Here is an 18,231-nt window from a genome sequence, read left to right as displayed (position 1 = left end):
GTGATCCCTGTGTACTACAGTGGCATGATGAGGGTTGTTGCAGGGGGCTGTAAATTAGAGCAGTCCATAGGCCTCCAGCAGCCCCAGGGATTAGTGGAATGCAAAGGTGTATAAAATCACCATTGACCCCATCTTGTGTCCTGAGCCAAGCACAGCTCAGCTGAATCAAAGGATTGGGGTGTGTCTGTGGGGGGCGGCAATGCTTGTTTGGCTGAGAATATTTATACTATTTATAAGTTGTAAGTTAAAGCAGAAGGTAAGAGTGAGCAACAAAAAGATTAGAGCTTCCATTTTCAAAAGTGCCTAAGTGACTTAGAAGCCTAAGGTCCATTTTCAAAAGTGATTTGAGCACTTAGGAGCATAAGTCTCATCTGAAGGCAATGGTAATTAAGCCCCTAAATCACTTTATCACCCTTGAAAATTTAACCCTAAAACTGAAATGTAACAATTTCTTTAAAGTAGTAGAATATGCTTTATAGATTTCTGTCTCATCTATACTAATACAAATATTATTATTTACAAAACATGGTCATTAAATTATTTATTTCTACTACAAATTCAACCTGCTGTAAAGGTCAGTACGCCACTGAAATCAATGGGGTTGTGCCTTCTTATGTCAGGGCTAAATTTAAAGTGCTGATGTAGTGTACACAGCATGGCACCGAGTACCTCTTGTGCTTGAAAAGTCCAGTTGTTATGATTAATACATTTCAAAAAGGCCCAAAAATGTGATTATAATTTCCTTACCCAACCTGAACAAAATATATGATTGTGAAAACTTTACCAAACAGAAGCTATAGCTACTGTCATTCAGGGTATGATCATTCAAATTTAACATTAATATTGTCCAGGTCAACATCAAAGCTTCCTTTGGTCCTTTAATTGAAGTCACTCACATCTGCCTTCAGTGACGGACATCCTAGTGTAACATGGGAAAGGCGCTGTTTGGTAATGGTTTTTCCACTGTTGTTATCCAGCTGCAGTATATACTACACAATGATTAGTCAAGCTAGGTCAATACAAATAGTGTCCTGACTTGGAAAAAATGTTAAATGTATTCTTGACTAAGGGGATATCTACATTAGGGCATTAGTTAAAGCATATTAAACCCATGTGGATGCTCTCATTCTGAAGGGAAGTGGCAACAATGTTTGAAGGGGATTCGCTAAAGCTAACTCAGGCTACTAGATGAGAGTGTCCACATGGGGTTTGATGGCCTTTAACTCGAGCACTAAATTCACACCTTTCGTTAATTTGGTTTAACTTTCCTGAGTGCCACTTGTACAGACCTGCTTTAATATTGAATGCTTCAAAGGCTGAAACTACCCTGCTGGGTGAAATTTCTTGTTTGTCCATTGTCTATGCTTCTGTCAGTGCTCTTGATAAACTTTGCTCCTAAAGCCAGAATGCTTGGAATACCCAAATCGCCACTACATTTCAAGGAAGTTGCATCACATGTCACCCTCACCTTCACCTGCAGTGGCTTTTCTCACCAGTGCTGTATTTAGTTCCAAAGTGCTTTTCAGAACTCTCCAGACATTTGCTCCATTCTATCATTCCAAGCTCATTTACAACCATGTGGCTCCATTCATTATAATGTGCCTTTACGTAGTTAAGTTAAAACACTAATTTTCAAAACACATTCCGTGTCCTCTTTTTGGATGCTTGAGTTTCTTACATAAATGGCCTGATATATGCATGCAAGGTTGTGCATGTGCAAAGATGTAAGTATGTCCTGAAAAGCACTGAGCACTGTTGTGTGTGGCTGTATACCTTCCATGCTGAGCACCTTACAGGACTGAACACACAGAGGGCTACTTTTCAGGCACTTCAGACCTAATCTCTGTGGTAATCATAGAAAATATTTTAGGGTTTAAATCCTAGGGTGCTAAAGAAAATGAACTCTCTGCAGTTTCCTACCTGCAATACCTACTGTTAGCTACCTAACACAAAGGCAGTACGTTTGGCATACACAGACTATGAAACTTACTAAAATAATAGGAGTACTTGTGGAACCTTAGAGACTAACAAATTTATTTGAGCATAAGCTTTCATGGGCTAATAATAATAATGTTAGTTCCTGTGCTCCATTCCAGGACCTCTAGCTTTCCAAAACTCCATGACATAATTCTTGGCCAACAGAATTTAAAATTAAACAAGAGATGGGTCTATGCAGATGCGTGAAGTCAGATTCAGATATCATAAAAACAAAGGCAAGCAATGATCAGTTACACATTACTATGTCAGCCATAGGCTGACAAAATTAAAAGCAATAACATTATAAATAAAAGGAGAGGACTGCTTATAGAAAAGCTTTTAACTGATGCTTTGGCTTTAAAACATTTTAAAAGTTATTTGCACAATAATCCCCATCACCAGCTCTCGCTCTCTCACAAAGTTTAGCATTTGTTTATTTCATGCTGCATACCTAACAATGATTTAACGGCCATGATGCTGACCCCATGTTTGTATGGCACCTTTCCTCCAAGAAGTATCTCAAAGCCCTTTAGACACTGATTTTGCACAAAACATGTACATATATGTATGGCTTTGCATCCCACTGCTTTATAGGCATCTTTGGGATGAAAGGTGGCAATAGTTTAATAGCACGTAGCAATACTATGCGACAGTTAGGGCACAGAGTAAAGAAGAGTATCACAACTAATTCAGGACAGATTAATTAATGGGAGGGATAGCTCAGTTGTTTGAGCATTGGCCTGCTAAACCCATGGTTGTGAGCTCAATCCTTGAGGGGGCCATTTAGGGATCTGGGGCAAAAATTGGGGATTGGTCCTGCTTTGAGCAGGGGGTTAGATTAGATGACCTCCTGAGGTCCTTTCCAACCCTGATATTTTCTATGATTCTGTGAAATTATGTACACTGGTTTAGCCAGAATACTGGTGATTGATGCCTTAGGATCTTGGGTAACATTGTCAGAAGCTCCTAGGCTACTTAGGCTAAGTCCCATTTGAAAAAGCAATTTAGGTGCCTACATCCCATCTGTATGTTAGTACATCCAGCCCCATGGTGTCTCCTTTAAATATGCTGATGTATTGCTCTAATGCTGACTCAGAGGGAAAGGTGTCACTTCCTGATTCACCAAAAATAGCTCCTTCAGCACTTCAATTTCCCTGGAAGTCTCCCATCTATGAACTGCTCCAGCTTGACCCAGATTAGCTTAGGAAGAGTGACAAGATCACAGTCCAAGGTAGTACAGCTACAGTGGCATTTAATTCAATAGAAACTGAATCATTTTATCTTTCTCTCAGGGGTGTTGTGAGGCTTTAGTTCATTTATGTTTGTAAAGTGCTTTAAGGTCCTAAGGTGGGAAGCACTATGCAAAGTACTTTGCTACAGTAAAAGCTTTGTTATTCGGCATGTTGTGGGAATGGGGGGTGCCAGTTCGTCAAAAACTCTGATTAACTAAGAGTTATACTTACCAATCAAGGGAGGGAGCTTGGGTGCGAGAAGGGGCTCAGGGCTGGGGTGCAGGAGGGGGTGTGCGGCACGTGCTCTGGGAGGGAGTTTGGGTCGGGGAGGGGGCTTGGGGCAGGGGGTTGGGGTGCAGGAGGGGTTTTCGGGTGCTAGATCCAGGTGGCACTCACCTCAGGCAGCTCCTCGCAAGCAGCCACATGTCCCTCAGCTCCTAGGTGGAGTCGCAGCTAGGCAGCTGTGCACACTGCCTCTGCCCGCAGGCTCCACCCCCACAGCTCCCATTGGCTGGACAGAGCCAGCGCTCGGGGCTGGGGCAGCGCATGGAACCACCTTGGCCATTCCCCCGCCTAGCAACAGCAGGGACATGTCGCCACTTCCGGGGAGTCAGGCAGGAAGTCTGCCGGCCCCGCTTCAACCGGACTTTTAATGAGATATCAGAAATGCCAGTTTCTAGAGCTTTCTGTTTGGTAAAGTGCCAGATAAAACAGCTTTTACTGTATTACTATGGTAGATGTCAATTTCAGCAGCTAACCTAAATGCTTACTTGAAGGGAAGTGGATCCCCCATGGATTTCAAAAGAGATGGCTCCATTTTGTGAGGAACTAGCCAAGCCTTTGTTTTTTTATTTAGCCTGTACTATGAGCCAGTGAGAGTTATATGGCACTGGTGATCGATATTACAGAAATGTTCCGACCCTTCACTACAAATAAACTGAGAATCTTTAGCAGAAGCACAAACATAAACGACACATTGGGACTGATAATGACCTGATACTAGCAAAATACATGGTGTTATGCTGATTTTACACCAGCACGAGATCAGAATCAGGCTCAATGGGCTTACACTGATGTTAAGTGAATGTGAGACCCGAACCACATCAGTTAACTCCAGCCAATTGTTCTATCTCTGCTTTACCAATAAATGTGTGTAACCACTTTTAGGACTCTTTAAAAGAGTTTGCATGCCGGGATAGGCAGGATGGGGTGGGGAACATAAAATCTGTCAGCTTTGATTATTCCACCGAATGTGAGAATGTAAACTTTACAGCTATTTCAATTAAAAAGTATCTGCACATACTAGTCAATAGCAGTCAGGCAACTTGCCATTGTAAGTGCAAATGGGTAATTTTAATCACACCTATATTTGCTTTCTGTTTGCAAAATGCATGCTACCCTAAACCACGCCCATATCTATATATGTCTAAGTGTTCTTTTCTTATGACAAGAAAACCTCTATTTCCAGGCAAAAGAAAGTTTCCAGTAGGAATGTAGCTAGCTCCTATTGCCCCCCAAGAGAAAGGTGAACAGAAGCTACTCGCAGCACAGAAAGCCATGGAGAATAATTATTTCATCCAACCTCTACAATCATTTACTCTGAAGGCTCCATTTGGCCTGATTTTCAGAATTTTTGATTTTTGAACACTCAGAGCTCCCATTGACTACAGTGGAGAGGACACATGCTCAACACCATTTGGGTCATAGATTTCTTCCTATGTGTGTGATTGTGGCAAAACTGGAGATGTGAATGGCTAGCCTGAAATAATCCCACTATCTCAAACTAACACCAGAAGTTTGGGAACATTTAAAGGTGACCAACAAAAATAAATAAATTCAAGTGGACTACATAATAATCAGAATATAGGATAGATTTAATTTAGATCTATTTATACTTTATTTAAGGACAAATTCTGCCACTCTTTAAATTGAATAGGTCCCTGCCATGCAGATAGTCCTATCAGTGCCCATGGGTTTATTTGCATACTAGAATACTCTGTGTGCACATCGGTGGCAGAATCTGGTCCTTAATAGACGACACTATCACTAAGTTGCTTGAAATTGTACACTTGGGAATGAATAGGTCTATCCATGATTCTGGAATAAATATTGCCAAACATCCCATTCTAGCCCCATGGGGCCTTTTTTCTCTCTCATCAATGCACACAATAGCACAAACAGTTAATTGCACTTTCTTAAATTCCATGGTGGTGAGTAGGGTGTGAATGGGTCAGAAAATGAGTGAAAGTGGGTGAAAGGGACAAAACACTCTAACAGTCTCCAATTTAGCATTCAGGATTATGACTGTACTGTAGTCGCTGAGGGTTTGGACAGAGGAAGACGTGTACTAAGAGGAAGAGCAAGAGGTGCAGCTAAAGCAGTATCCCCCACTACATACAAAATTTAATTTATGCCCAAACCATCCTCATCTGTCCCAGAGTAAGACAGTTCTTCAGTTCTGCTGTAAGAAAGTATAAGTCTCACTGATTTCAAAAAGAGTGGATCAGGCCCACTAGCTTCAATGGGAGTTATTCTAGATTATGCCAGAGCTAAATCAAATATCAGAATATCAAACTGGTGTAAAAATTATATTCATTTTGCACACCCAGTTGCAAACTACCCTACTTATGTGCTTACACATCTTTTGTGATCAGCACATACTACCATTTACGTTTCAGTTGAATAATCCCAATAAGCCTGTTCTCCTGGAAATGAGGAATGCCCTCATCATTTGAAGACATCTATTAATGAAAAAGGACAAGAGGTTTGAGAGAGGGATGTACTGTCACTAATTTCTATTGAACAGTGATACGCCTCATATTTCCCCTCAGACCCTCATTCCCCTTGCACCTTTCCATTACTGATGATAATCTCACTATTTTACCTGTCACCCAGGCTCACACTCTTGGGTTCCTAGTCAACTCCTTCCCTCCTCTCCACATGTTCAGAATTTCCCCAAATCCTGCCAGTCCACCTTGTTAAACATGCCTAAATCCATCCTTTCCTCTCTCATTCTGGCACTAAAACCCAGATTTATGTCTTGCTTATCCTACTGCAAACTCCTCCATGCTGGCCTTCCCTGCTTCTATCCTCATTCCCTGCAAGTATATCCAAAACATTGCTGTGAAAATTATCTGCCTCCCTGAGCATTCTGAACATGTCACTCTCATATTCAAATCTCTTCACTGCCTTCTCTTGAGTTTTCTGGATCAGGTTCAAGTTTTCAGTCCTTACCTTCAGCACATTTTACAACTTGGTGCAATTACTCATAGCTCATAATTACTGTAGATGTATATCTATGGTAGCTATTTGTACACATATACACAGGAACATACACACATCTGGGTGCATTTAATAAAGATGTTACATGTAGATTAATGAAAGGAAGCTAAATTGTAAAAACCAAATCAAATATCTCTATTACGAACACTAGATACTTGGTTTCACAAAATCTCCACCACACTCGCCCCAGTATAGCGATGATATTAATTAATAGAACAATATGCTTTATTGCGTGGAAAGAAACAGTGTTTATTACATTTTGGCTCAAATCAGTTTGAGTTTCTTGATTTTGTGTCATTTCTCAACAGTACAGATACATCCCAGATTACTTCGTAAACAAAGCAAAAATAATTTCCCCCAACCAACTGCAGCAGGAACTGCACAACTTAATCAGATCATTGTGTGTAAAGAAAATATTTCCAATGACGACATCTTCCTATGTCAATTGGTTTTTATTACAGATGTCATCTCTACATGCGTATTAATGCAGCTCTTTCTTCTCATTTCAAGATTTTAATCTAAGTTTTTTGCTCTAATATTTTATTAGTTCAAAATACATGCTCTAAAATCCATGGCCATCAAATTTTCCTGTGAGCTAAAAATAAACTGCTCTTGTCAGATATGGTTAGTTGATAAAAAGCGTCAGAGACTTTTCTGAATTACTTTGATAACTTCCTGTTTATGTGGTACTGACCCTTGTCTAATAAAGGCCTTTTACACTAGCAAAAAGGAGAAGATACTGCAACATACTATCCCTTAATGGCAATACTGATTACTTTTGAAAGCCTTTAATACATTTCCCATATTAGACATGAACAGATGTCAGGGATGTTGCCAAGCGAAATTTCTTTTATGCAATCTTGGCTTGTTGTACAATAATAGCCCTTTCTCAACATGGGAAAAAATTACAGACCCAACTAATTTCCTTGACAGGGAAGAGTTACATATGTTTTCCACTTGTAGTTTTTACGACAAGTTTACAATTTTGCCAAACCTGGAACTAATTGGGACCATTTCCAAAAATGGCCCAATAAACCCACAATGTGTACAGCTATTCTAAAATGCAGTAAATGATTGTTTGCTTTTACATTTTTTTCTAACAGGGGAAAGTTAGATTGCACAATTATTCCATTTAAGTTACTTAAACACTTACTGTTTCATATCCTCCCAGTTTTTGAGCAGCTTGAAACATAGTCCAAAGGTTAACTGTTAGAGGGACAATAAGTATTTAGATAAGCATTCCATTAACCAACTTATTTCAAAGAAATGTAAATTAAACAATTATTTTAAAGCAAAATAGAAAAAAATGTTCACAAACCCTGAAAAAGCTCTTGAGAAACAATTTACAAAAGGTATGTACATAATTTGAAGAGTGACAGTTACTCCTTATTATATCTTTTAAAAAATAACATGTGAAGGAACACATTTAGATATGTCTACAGGAGTGAAAATTACATTTAGACAGAGTTACGGAGTTTATTCTACTTTTCTAATAAGAAACACAGTATAATAGCTGCATTTTACATGTTCCCATAACTCTGCCGGTAAAAACTAGCACAAAGGCTATTATTTTTTAAAAACAGTTTTAGTTATCAGTAAGAGCTTCAGCCCACGTGATATAGAGCAGCCATTCACTAAACAACAATATCTTATATGTACTGCAGCTCAGATAAGTACCTCCATAATCAATACACTGTAGGGCCATGTGAGAATGCACTAATGGAGGGAGAATACACAGGCATGGTATTTGTCCTAGCACATCAGCACACATGTACAATAGACAGCCATAATTTGGTTGCGAGTGCTGGCAAGCTCAAAGGTGGAGACAAGATAGAATTACCACTATATTTCTTACTTCAGAGTTGTGGTGGTCCTGCCTTGCCTTTTGTGCACTATCAAGCCTTGACAGGGCTACATGGTGATGGTGGTAGTGGTGAGAGGGGACAGAGGAAACACCTTCAATATGGCCTAGCAAGAGCCATTCTTCTTTGCACTCCCTCCTGCATAGTGCCTCTTTCCACATGACTGCCTCCCACCTGTCCCGTACTCCACAGCTGAACAGGGCCATAATGTGATGTGCTAATTCTTTCATTTATTTATGTATCTTTAATTGATAGAAGGGTAACTGATGGTGATCATGTATTAAAGACCTATACAGGATTTCAGCAAAACATAGTGACTCCCAGTGGCATTCATACAAATATATCAAGCCAGAGTCAGCAATAATGCAGATCAAAGAGGACAGAATTTGTTCACCCACAGGAGAATTCTCTGTAGTAGTGTACATACTGGTTTCTCCCCTCTAACCTATTTATATTAGCAATATTTACACATATCATGTCAGACAAATATAGACCCCAGTCCTGCAAACACTTACACACACACGAGTAAATTTTCTCACAGGAGTACATTTACTCGCTTAAGTGCTTGCAGGACTAGGCCCATCCACTGTAATGTATGTCAAGCAACCCTATACAGTTCAGCTAAATATTATTGTATGATTCTACCACAGACCTGGGTATTTTGGAAATAATGGCCTTTCTTATCATTTGAACCTACAGTATCTCCTGGCTTGGGGTGTGTGGGATAATATGAAAATAAAAAAGCACTCCTCCACATAAAACGTTCAGAAAGTCTCATTGTGCAATTTCAAAGCTAACAAGAGCTTAGTTTAGGCCTTGATTTAATCTGAATCAATGCATAATGCAACAAAGCTGTTCATAGTACATTAATTTTACTTCTATTTCAAGCAGCCAAAACATTGTAATCACTCAGAGTTATATACGTTTATAATGGCTGCTAGAGGTCTGTTGCAATCAGTGCCAATTGCTATTAGGTATGTAAATTGTTATGTAAAACATACAGGTTTGACATTCTTCATCAAAATAACACATGGTTTTAATCTTTGGAGATAAGTTCGAGTAAATAATATTTCAAACCATGGATTTCTCCCTTTAAAGTAATTTAAGTACCATTCAATCTATAGACAATATATACATACATACTGTATATATAATGTGTGTGTACACACACACACTTATTTTTACACACACACATATATCTCCCAGGTACAGCTTTGTTGTAAACTCTGAAACAGCCCTACTTACTATGCAATATTTATGCTGAATTTAGTTACAACTGCATCTTCTCCACCTACAATTGCTTTACAAATTGTGTCACTAAAAACTGTACATGCCAAAGCAATTCTAAACATTGTATTCTGTGTTAAACAGATACAGTCTATTTTTATAGTCTCTGAAGTCAGTAATTTATTGCCTATAAACAAATTTTTAGGCTTAAAAATATGATCCCTTTTCTGCCTTTCTTGACCGCCTTTAAATGTCTCCCTTTAATATCTGTCTTTTCATAAAGAACATCTGGGCACAATAAATGTACGTCACATTATTAACTCAGAAGAAAGGCATTACAGACACTGCAGATTTACAAAACAGAAAACTAGAGAGTTTTCAGCATGCCTATTTCTAGTCATAATCAGTGGATTTAAACCTATAAATATCCTGCAGCAACTGCCCCAGAAGGAAGAGATGCAAATCTAGAAGTAAGAGACAGTAAAATGTCTGGACTGGAAAATGTGTAAATATAAACACAGTCACAAAACCAAAAAGGTTTTAAAATAGTCTCAGTGTTTGCATGTTTTCTACAAAGAAGCCAAACAGTTCTAAAACATCAACAAAATTTGATAAAAATTATACTTACTCTGCTTAAAACCTAAATAGGGTATTCGTTCAATGGGTGTTTTCCTTTCTTTCATGTATTTATAAAGTGCCACAAGGAAAACCTGCTCATCAGCTCTGCACTCTTCACCTACAGCAACCTTTGATTTATCTTCACTTGAGCCTTTTTTACAGTTGCTGTTGTTACTTTTGGATTTGGGCAAAGCTGACTTAGCCTCACATTTTACCTGGAAAACAAAAAGATGTCATATCAGATCTCGGTAATTGGCTGACCTTTAATTTGCATTTAAAAGATGAACAAAAAACTGCCCCCACACCCTCGCCTAACAAGTGTGTTTTTTAATATGAAGGCCAAACCACACAACTGAGTTGAGGGTGGTAGGGGGAAGCTATTTATATTACCTTGCTCTGAATCTTATTCACAACATTTTAAAATGGCCACACATTTAAAAAACTCTTGTAACCCAACAGCAATGTTCTCTCCAGATCTGTATTTTTATTACCCACCATCACTATTCCACGGAGAGCTCCCAGCCCTCACATACACTCAAACAGCAGCAAGATGAATAACCACCCTCCTTTAGGGCTTGATGCTGTGCGCTCCTGGGAGATAGTGAGCACCCTTAACTCTTACTGATTTCAGTGGGAGGTGCGGGTCTCAGGACTGCACAGGCATGCTTAGCACCTGACAGCATCATGCTCATAAAGGCCACAACTTTTTTTCTGGCCCATCAAAATATAGGCCAAATCCGACGGGCCTTATCCAGTCAAAAGTCCCATTCCCAGCAATGGCAGCTCTGTATGATTTTGGACCTAAGGCAACAAGGCTTAAGCATGTGCTCAAAATTGAATACTTTGTTGAATCAGAGGACCATTTAATGTGAGCCATTTTCTCCCTTTTCCCATGTATACCATCAGTAGCCTCCAGATACACAATTCCCCAAACTGCTCATTTGCCTGCTGACCCAGCCAATGATATTAGTGTGCCAATAAGGGAGTAAACAATATGGAACCATGTTAATTCTCCAGTACTGAAAACAAGGAAAACAAGAGAAGAAGTAGACTAATCCTGCAGTCCTTATGCAGATACAATACTGCCGCCGATCAATTAAATTTCAATCCTGTAATAGTTTATGTATCTCGATAATGAAGAGTACAAGGAACATTAAAAACTATTTTTGGAAGTTAGCCAACCTGGTTATTTTATAATGTGTGATCAATACTTTTACAGTAAATACTAGTAATAAAAAAATACTCTGCTAGAGGGGATGATGATGGTTACATGATTTATTTTGGAAACAAACTGTTCCTTCTACATAGGTACGCATTACAAGAGACTTTCCGATGTTTCCATAACCCGGGTGGAAATCTTCCTTGTGTCTTCAGAAAGGGAAAAGGGATACTGTAAACAAATTATTTCATTTCAGTGCCTGGAGGGAACAGCATGGACTAGTACAGGGATCGGCAACCTTTGGCACTCAGCCCTCCAGGGAAAGTCGCTGGTGGGCTGGGCCAGTTTGTTTACCTGCAGCAGCCGCAGGTTCAGCCGATTGCAGCTCCCACTTGCTGTGGTTCACCGTCCCAGGTGAATGGGGGCTGCGGGAAGGGCGGCCAGCACATCCCTCGGCCCGCGTCCCTTCCCACAGCCCCCATTGGCCTGGGACGGCGAACCACAGCCAGTGGGAGCTGCGATTGGCTGAACCAGCGGATGCTGCAGGTAAACAAACTGGCCCAGCCCGCCAGCGGCTTTCCCTGGCGGGCCGCAGGCCAGAGGCTGCCAATCCCTGGACTAGTAGCACAAACACTGGACTGAGAGTCAGGAACCCTTGGATTTTAATGATCGACTGGCACGGATTCACTCTGTTGCTGTGAGTTGCCAGGGCTAGGTTATTTAATCTTATTGTGACTCAGTTTCCCCACCTGTAAAATGGGAAATTTACACACATGTCTGTGTTTTGGGAATAAGAGCTTTGAAGCTGAAGAATGTAAGGCAAGTACCATGTAGAAATAGAAAATAAACCAGAGAAGGGTCAAATTATCAAATGTTTTACTTATGTCAAAAGAAGTTATCCTACCAACACTTCTGCATTTTTCTACCATTTTTTAAAAAGCAGGGGCAGGTCTCTTTTCCAAAGCATTAAAACAATGATTGAGGGCAGGATGCTTCCTTCTTCTTATATGGGCTGAGGAAGGAATTGGTGGCAGGTTCCCTACATGGTCTCTGTCTTCTTGAAGAAACATCTCTGTGGGATGTTTTCAATGGAATAGCCTTTTGGAGCCTTACATCTCCACAACAAAGAATCACTGGGATTAGAAAATTGGGTTTCCCTTAAAAGATTTATTTATTTTATCCATCCATCCATTCATCTAGGTGCTTTCACAGTATTCCTCAATATTCTCTGGTCTGATGTTAGGAAGAAATATTCTTCCTATGATGCAATATATTGTGTTCTGCCTTTTAGTCATATTTACTTGATGAGACTTCTGCAAAGATCAAAGCCCCATTGAGAGCACAGTGAAACTAATGGAAGTCTTTTCAATAACTTCAATGGGCTTTAGATCAAGCCCTTATTTTTTTTGTTTGGAACGCAAATCCCTTGGGTTTTTTTTACTCTGGTTACCTGGAAAATTATTCAAAGGCATCCCCACACAAATTTTATACTATATTATCATTATCAGTGCTCTGCAGAGGGCTAAGTTAGACCTTCCAGTATAATAATTTCAATAATTTCCATGTTTTTTAAATTGAGCCATAAATTTGTTGCAGGATAAAACTTGGAATAAACATTCCCAGACTGGGAGCATTTTTCATTTTCAAAACACGCTTGCTAGAAAAAAGTCCATCGGCCCATTTTCAATATGTTTTATTTTAAAATAGGGTGATACAAGCAAGCAATGATGGCTTACACATAAATTATAAGTCAGAAGAAGACTTATTCACACAAAAGCAAATTAATGGTAAGGGAAGTTATTCTCTAGTAGACATGAGGGAATAAAGAAAATAGGATGAAAAAAAGAAATTGGAAGTGAGGAATCTTTATGTAATACACAGCTTCCTCCACCTCACTACACAGAGCCAGGAGGTCAAAGTGTCTGCAGAACTCAAAGGAGCCAAAAATGCCAAGGAAGGGCACATAAGCAGTCTCAGATTTGATGATCCCTTGAGAAAAGCTGCAGTGTTTCATACTCTCAGTGTTCCAGGCATAAGCCTAGTTTCTGGAACGTCACCTTTATGTGACAGGCAATATGAATTAATGATCATTGAATAATTAGGACCTACAGAGCCAAATTCTGTTCTTGATTAAACTGGTATAAATCCAGCATAACTCCACTAATGTCAGTGGAGTTACTCCATGTTTACACTGTCATAACCAAGATCAGAAACTGACCCAAAATTCTTATCCCTCTTGTCATAAATATAAAGGGAAGGGTAAACCCCTTTGAAATCCCTCCTGGCCAGGGGAAAGCTCCTCTCACCTGTAAAGGGTTAAGAAGCTAAAGGTAACCTCGCTGGCACCTGACCAAAATGACCAATGAGGAGACAAGATACTTTCAAAAGCTGGGAGGAGGGAGAGAAACAAAGGGTCTGTGTCTGTCTGTATGCTGGGTCTTTGCCGGGGATAGACCAGGAATGGAGTCTTAGAACTTTTAGTAAGTAATCTAGCTAGGTATGTGTTAGATTATGATTTCTTTAAATGGCTGAGAAAAGAATTGTGCTGAATAGAATAACTATTTCTGTCTGTGTATCTTTTTTGTAACTTAAGGTTTTGCCTAGAGGGGTTCTCTATGTTTTTGAATCTAATTACCCTGTAAGATATCTACCATCCTGATTTTACAGGGGGGATTTCTTTATTTCTATTTACTTCTATTTTTTTATTAAAAGTCTTCTCGTAAAAAACGGAATGCTTTTTCATTGTTCTCAGATCCAAGGGTTTGGGTCTGTGGTCACTTATGCAAATTGGTGAGGCTTTTTACCAAACCTTGTCCAGGAAGTGGGGTGCAAGGTTTTGGGAAGTATTTTGGGGGGAAGGACGCGTCCAAACAGCTCTTCCCCAGTAACCAGTATTAGTTTGGTGGTGGTAGCGGCCAGTCCAAGGACAATGGGTGGAATATTTTGTACCTTGGGGAAGTTTTGACCTAAGCTGGTAAAGATAAGCTTAGGAGGTTTTTCATGCAGGTCCCCACATCTGTACCCTAGAGTTCAGAGTGGGGGAGGAACCTTGACACCTCTAAACCAGTGGTTTTCAACCTGTGGCCCACCGACCCATGGGGCTATGTCTAAGATTTCCAAAGTGGTCCGTATACCTCCATCCAAAATTTTTTGGGGTGTGCAAATGAAAAAAGGTTGAAAACCAGTGCTCTAAACACAGTCTTGGATCCAGTTTAATAGGAGTTTGCAAAGTGTTGACTACTTTTTTTTTTTTAACTTCCCAGAAGGCATAAAGAGATGGACAAAGACAACAAATGGGGGGAGCCCTACTTGGCCACATTCTCTGCAGCACTCTGCTAGTGGGCCTTACTGATTCTGTTATAAAACCAAAGTTCTAAATTTCTTCTGTAGGAATTTAACTTCTTTTCATTATAGCCACCCTGGATAGTCGCCCCATATCTCTTTCTAAAAAATCTGACACATTTCCTCATACCACATTTATACCAGGTGAGTTGAGGTGCAATCCCCCCCACACTTACTTTGATGTATCCCCTTCACTATATTTGAGACCAGACTCCATCTGGATCCAGTAAACTGTCAGTTACTTTCCAGATCCCTGGGAAAGTTATCCCAACCCAATTGAACCAGCTAACAGTAATTCATTTGCATGATTGATAATGGTTGGCCCTGGGAAAATCATTTAGTTTTTGAGTGTGTTCAGAGAACTCTAAACTCCTTTCCTGATTATTCAATTTTATAGTGAAGACTGGGATTTTCAAAGAGACTTTCAATTGGAATTGGGTGCCTAATTCCCATGGGCCTCTTTGAAAAATCCCAACCCAAAATAAAGCTTGATTCCCCTGTGGCAAAAATGACAGTCCACTGCCAACAGGACGAGGCTGAGGATAGAGGAAGTGGGTATAAGGAGTGGGGAGGTTTTTCTATGACGACTCTGGAAACATCTATCCATGTCTTTATTATATGCTCTAGCACTGGATGTGTCACTCATGGCAAGTGACAGGAGATCTTCCAATTACTGACAACGGGGACAACGCTCATGGATAAAACCTTACACTCATTTTGTTCTGCCAGAGGCCACATACGCACCTCACAGTTCCCTAAAGAACCAGATTAAATTATTTTAATTAGATAACGTTGGAGATCTAAGAATAACTCTTCAGGTCTGATAGTGTGCCAGACCACTTGTGACTTTTGGAAGAGCATATGCTGGTAACATAAACTTATTTCCCAGCCCTTGCCACCCACAAGAAGTGAGAAATTGATTTCAGTATTTGCACTAGGGGATGTTGTAATGAGTACATTAATTTAGGGAACAATTTCCATGTTTAACAAATTAATCCTTCCACCTCTTGGAACTGGCAGATCAGACCATTTTAACAAATCTTATAACCCATTTTTACAGATGTTGAATGGGACCTTCTATGGCAGCACAACACCAAGAAAACAGGATGGTTTAGTTTCAGATGTGGTTAGGTTCCACTAAAAATTGTGGAAGTCTATCCAGTAAGGATGACATATGAAATATTAAAGTCTCAGGATTCTTGGGAGAGTTTAGGCCACTGTTCATAAAAGAGAGAGTTTGAGATATTTCTTCCCACCTGGGATGAAATCCTGGCTCCATTGAAGTTATACTGGAAAACTTCAGAGGCCAGGATTTTATCCCTTGTATCTTTCAATCCAAGGATACTCCTAGTTGGTATAAGGTGGACAAAAAGGGCAGCACAAAGATCAAATGCAAGAGCAGGCACATTTCCTGGTGGAGGTATGGGTTTCTCAGTACAGAACTCTCAATCCCCGGACTGTTGATATAGTGCTGTAATTCAGTTTTTAAAAGGCTGCCGGAACTGGAATTTATTCCGAACTGAAACCAAATCAAATGCCTTTGTGTGTCAAGTAATAGAAAAAGTCCACACTCTTGTTTGCTCATAGTTAAGATAAACAAGCTTAATGAAAACTAGAGCCGTAATGGTTTTAAAAGCTTTTTAATCACTCAGTGACAGCTAAGAACATGAAGTTTAGCAAGTGGTTATTACTATGTGGTCTGAGCTGGTCTTGTACATAATCCTGACAGGATCAAAACCTCAATGTTCAAAATCCCAGCACTTTTCCCATGTACCTCACCTATGGGGCTCCAGCTACGAGAGAACTGACAGGCCACACTACTTCCCTCAGAAAAAGCCGTATTCCCTAGGAAACTGTCTGTTTGCTAATAACAGCAGTCAACAATGGGATGCCCTGCATCAGTGTAACTACTAGTTACATGTAAGTGTAGATGAGACAAAACCATTTCCAACACCATTACCAAAAACAATATTGTGACTGACACTGAAAGTGGTTTTGTCCCATCCACACTAGGAGTTAAACCATTTTCAACACTGGTTTAGGTGAACCCATTGACAGCTATTGTTAGATATAGGCCAATTTCCTAGGACAGAAAAGGGAAAATCTTCAGGGGAACCCAACTTGGATCCAAATATGACATCTGTGTTACCCAAGCATCCAGCAGTAAGGGTGAGAAACTGGGTTGGTTTCAACCCTTTCCACAAAGAAGACACAAAGTGCTAGATAAAGACTCAAACAGCTTGAAGTTCAATAAGCCTGTGTTTGAGCCATTCTGACTTGCTGGGAACTCATCCAGTTTAAAATATACACTCAGTCCTGCAACACATATTCATGTGACGAGTCCCAGTGAAGTCAGTGGGACTACAGGCACATGTAAGATTTTCAGCATCAGGGGCTATATAATTAACACTTTTATTATTTACAATGAAATACAATTGGACAGGATAATGAATGTTACTAATGTCTGCACAGTAATGAGCACAGTATGGCTAGATAAACAGGTAGATATTTCTTCTTCTATGAAATATTCTTACGTTTGACGAGTAAAAGTGTCCACATTGATAGAATAGAGATAATCAGATAAGGTGGGTTTTAGAAAATTGCCTACATACACATTGTATACAGCATAGACTATAATTACTTGAATGGTGCTTCGAAAATGCAGTCCATCACGTGCTTTGCAGTACAATGATGTAACCCACAAAGCATGGGGAATTTAGCCAAATTGGAATATTTTCATTGCAGGCTTTGCAAATTTGTATATATCTGAAGCTATAAAGTTCTGACAAAGTCCTAGCATATTTTTCAGGGTCCTGAAAGTCAAAACATCAGGATCCAGTTCCTTTTAATTGATGTCTGGGCATAACAGGGCACACGAAGGAGGGTAATGCTGACTTAAAGACACAGTTTCATCATTAACTTTGGATTTCTTTGCTGTCCTCAATTTATGCCATGATTTTAACGTAACTGAAAGCGGGGGAGTGGGAGATGGTATTTAATTTACCCTCCTATGGGTAATAGAGAATATAACACTTTCACTTGACCTCTTTAACCCCGTAATCGCCCCAGGACATGAAGCATGTAAAACAAAAAAGAACTTGGATGGCTCTGTAGAGGTTCACTGTATTTTCCAAAGAAATATTCACAACAATGGGGATTCCTTTCAGATGCCCATCCATAGAATTTGCTGAAATGTAAAACTCAAGGAGTTGGCATGGAAATTAAATCTATGCACACCTACTTGGTCAATATTTAGAGTATCATGGTGACAGAATTCGTGCTGAAATAGTTAGGAGTCTATTGGTATGTCCCTCTCTAACTTTCTGTCTTTGCATCTTACAGCTTGACCCTGACAATTTGCTCTCAAATTTAACTTGCCATAAATGTCCTGAAGGAGCCTTTAGTGGAATTTTTTTTTAAAAGAGAAAACCAAACTCATATTTAAAACACACACACAAAATACAAAGTAATTAATTAATCTACAGAAAATTAGTTTTAAAATAGTGTTAGCAGATGGACTGAAACCCACAAA

The 18,231-nt window shown here is 39.6% G+C and overlaps 1 protein-coding gene across 3 annotated transcripts in view; it reads right to left on the bottom strand.

The window, feature by feature from the left end:
- Window positions 1–18,231, bottom strand: part of ARID5B (AT-rich interaction domain 5B) — a 191,826-nt gene that overhangs the window by 26,652 nt on the left and 146,943 nt on the right. For all 3 annotated transcript variants that reach the window (XM_075130822.1, XM_048858417.2, XM_048858418.2), the window contains 2 exons: window positions 10,209–10,413; window positions 7,645–7,697 (listed from right to left, as the gene is read on the bottom strand). In XM_075130822.1, the coding sequence (XP_074986923.1) occupies window positions 7,645–7,697; window positions 10,209–10,413 (258 nt within the window). The remainder of the gene's footprint in view (window positions 1–7,644; window positions 7,698–10,208; window positions 10,414–18,231) is intronic.

This window comes from Caretta caretta, chromosome 7 (genome assembly GCF_965140235.1).
Source record: "Caretta caretta isolate rCarCar2 chromosome 7, rCarCar1.hap1, whole genome shotgun sequence".
Taxonomy (NCBI): Eukaryota; Metazoa; Chordata; order Testudines; family Cheloniidae; genus Caretta; species Caretta caretta.
The sequence above is the reverse complement of the archived record's forward strand: the minus strand, read 5'-3'. Positions and strand labels throughout refer to the sequence as shown.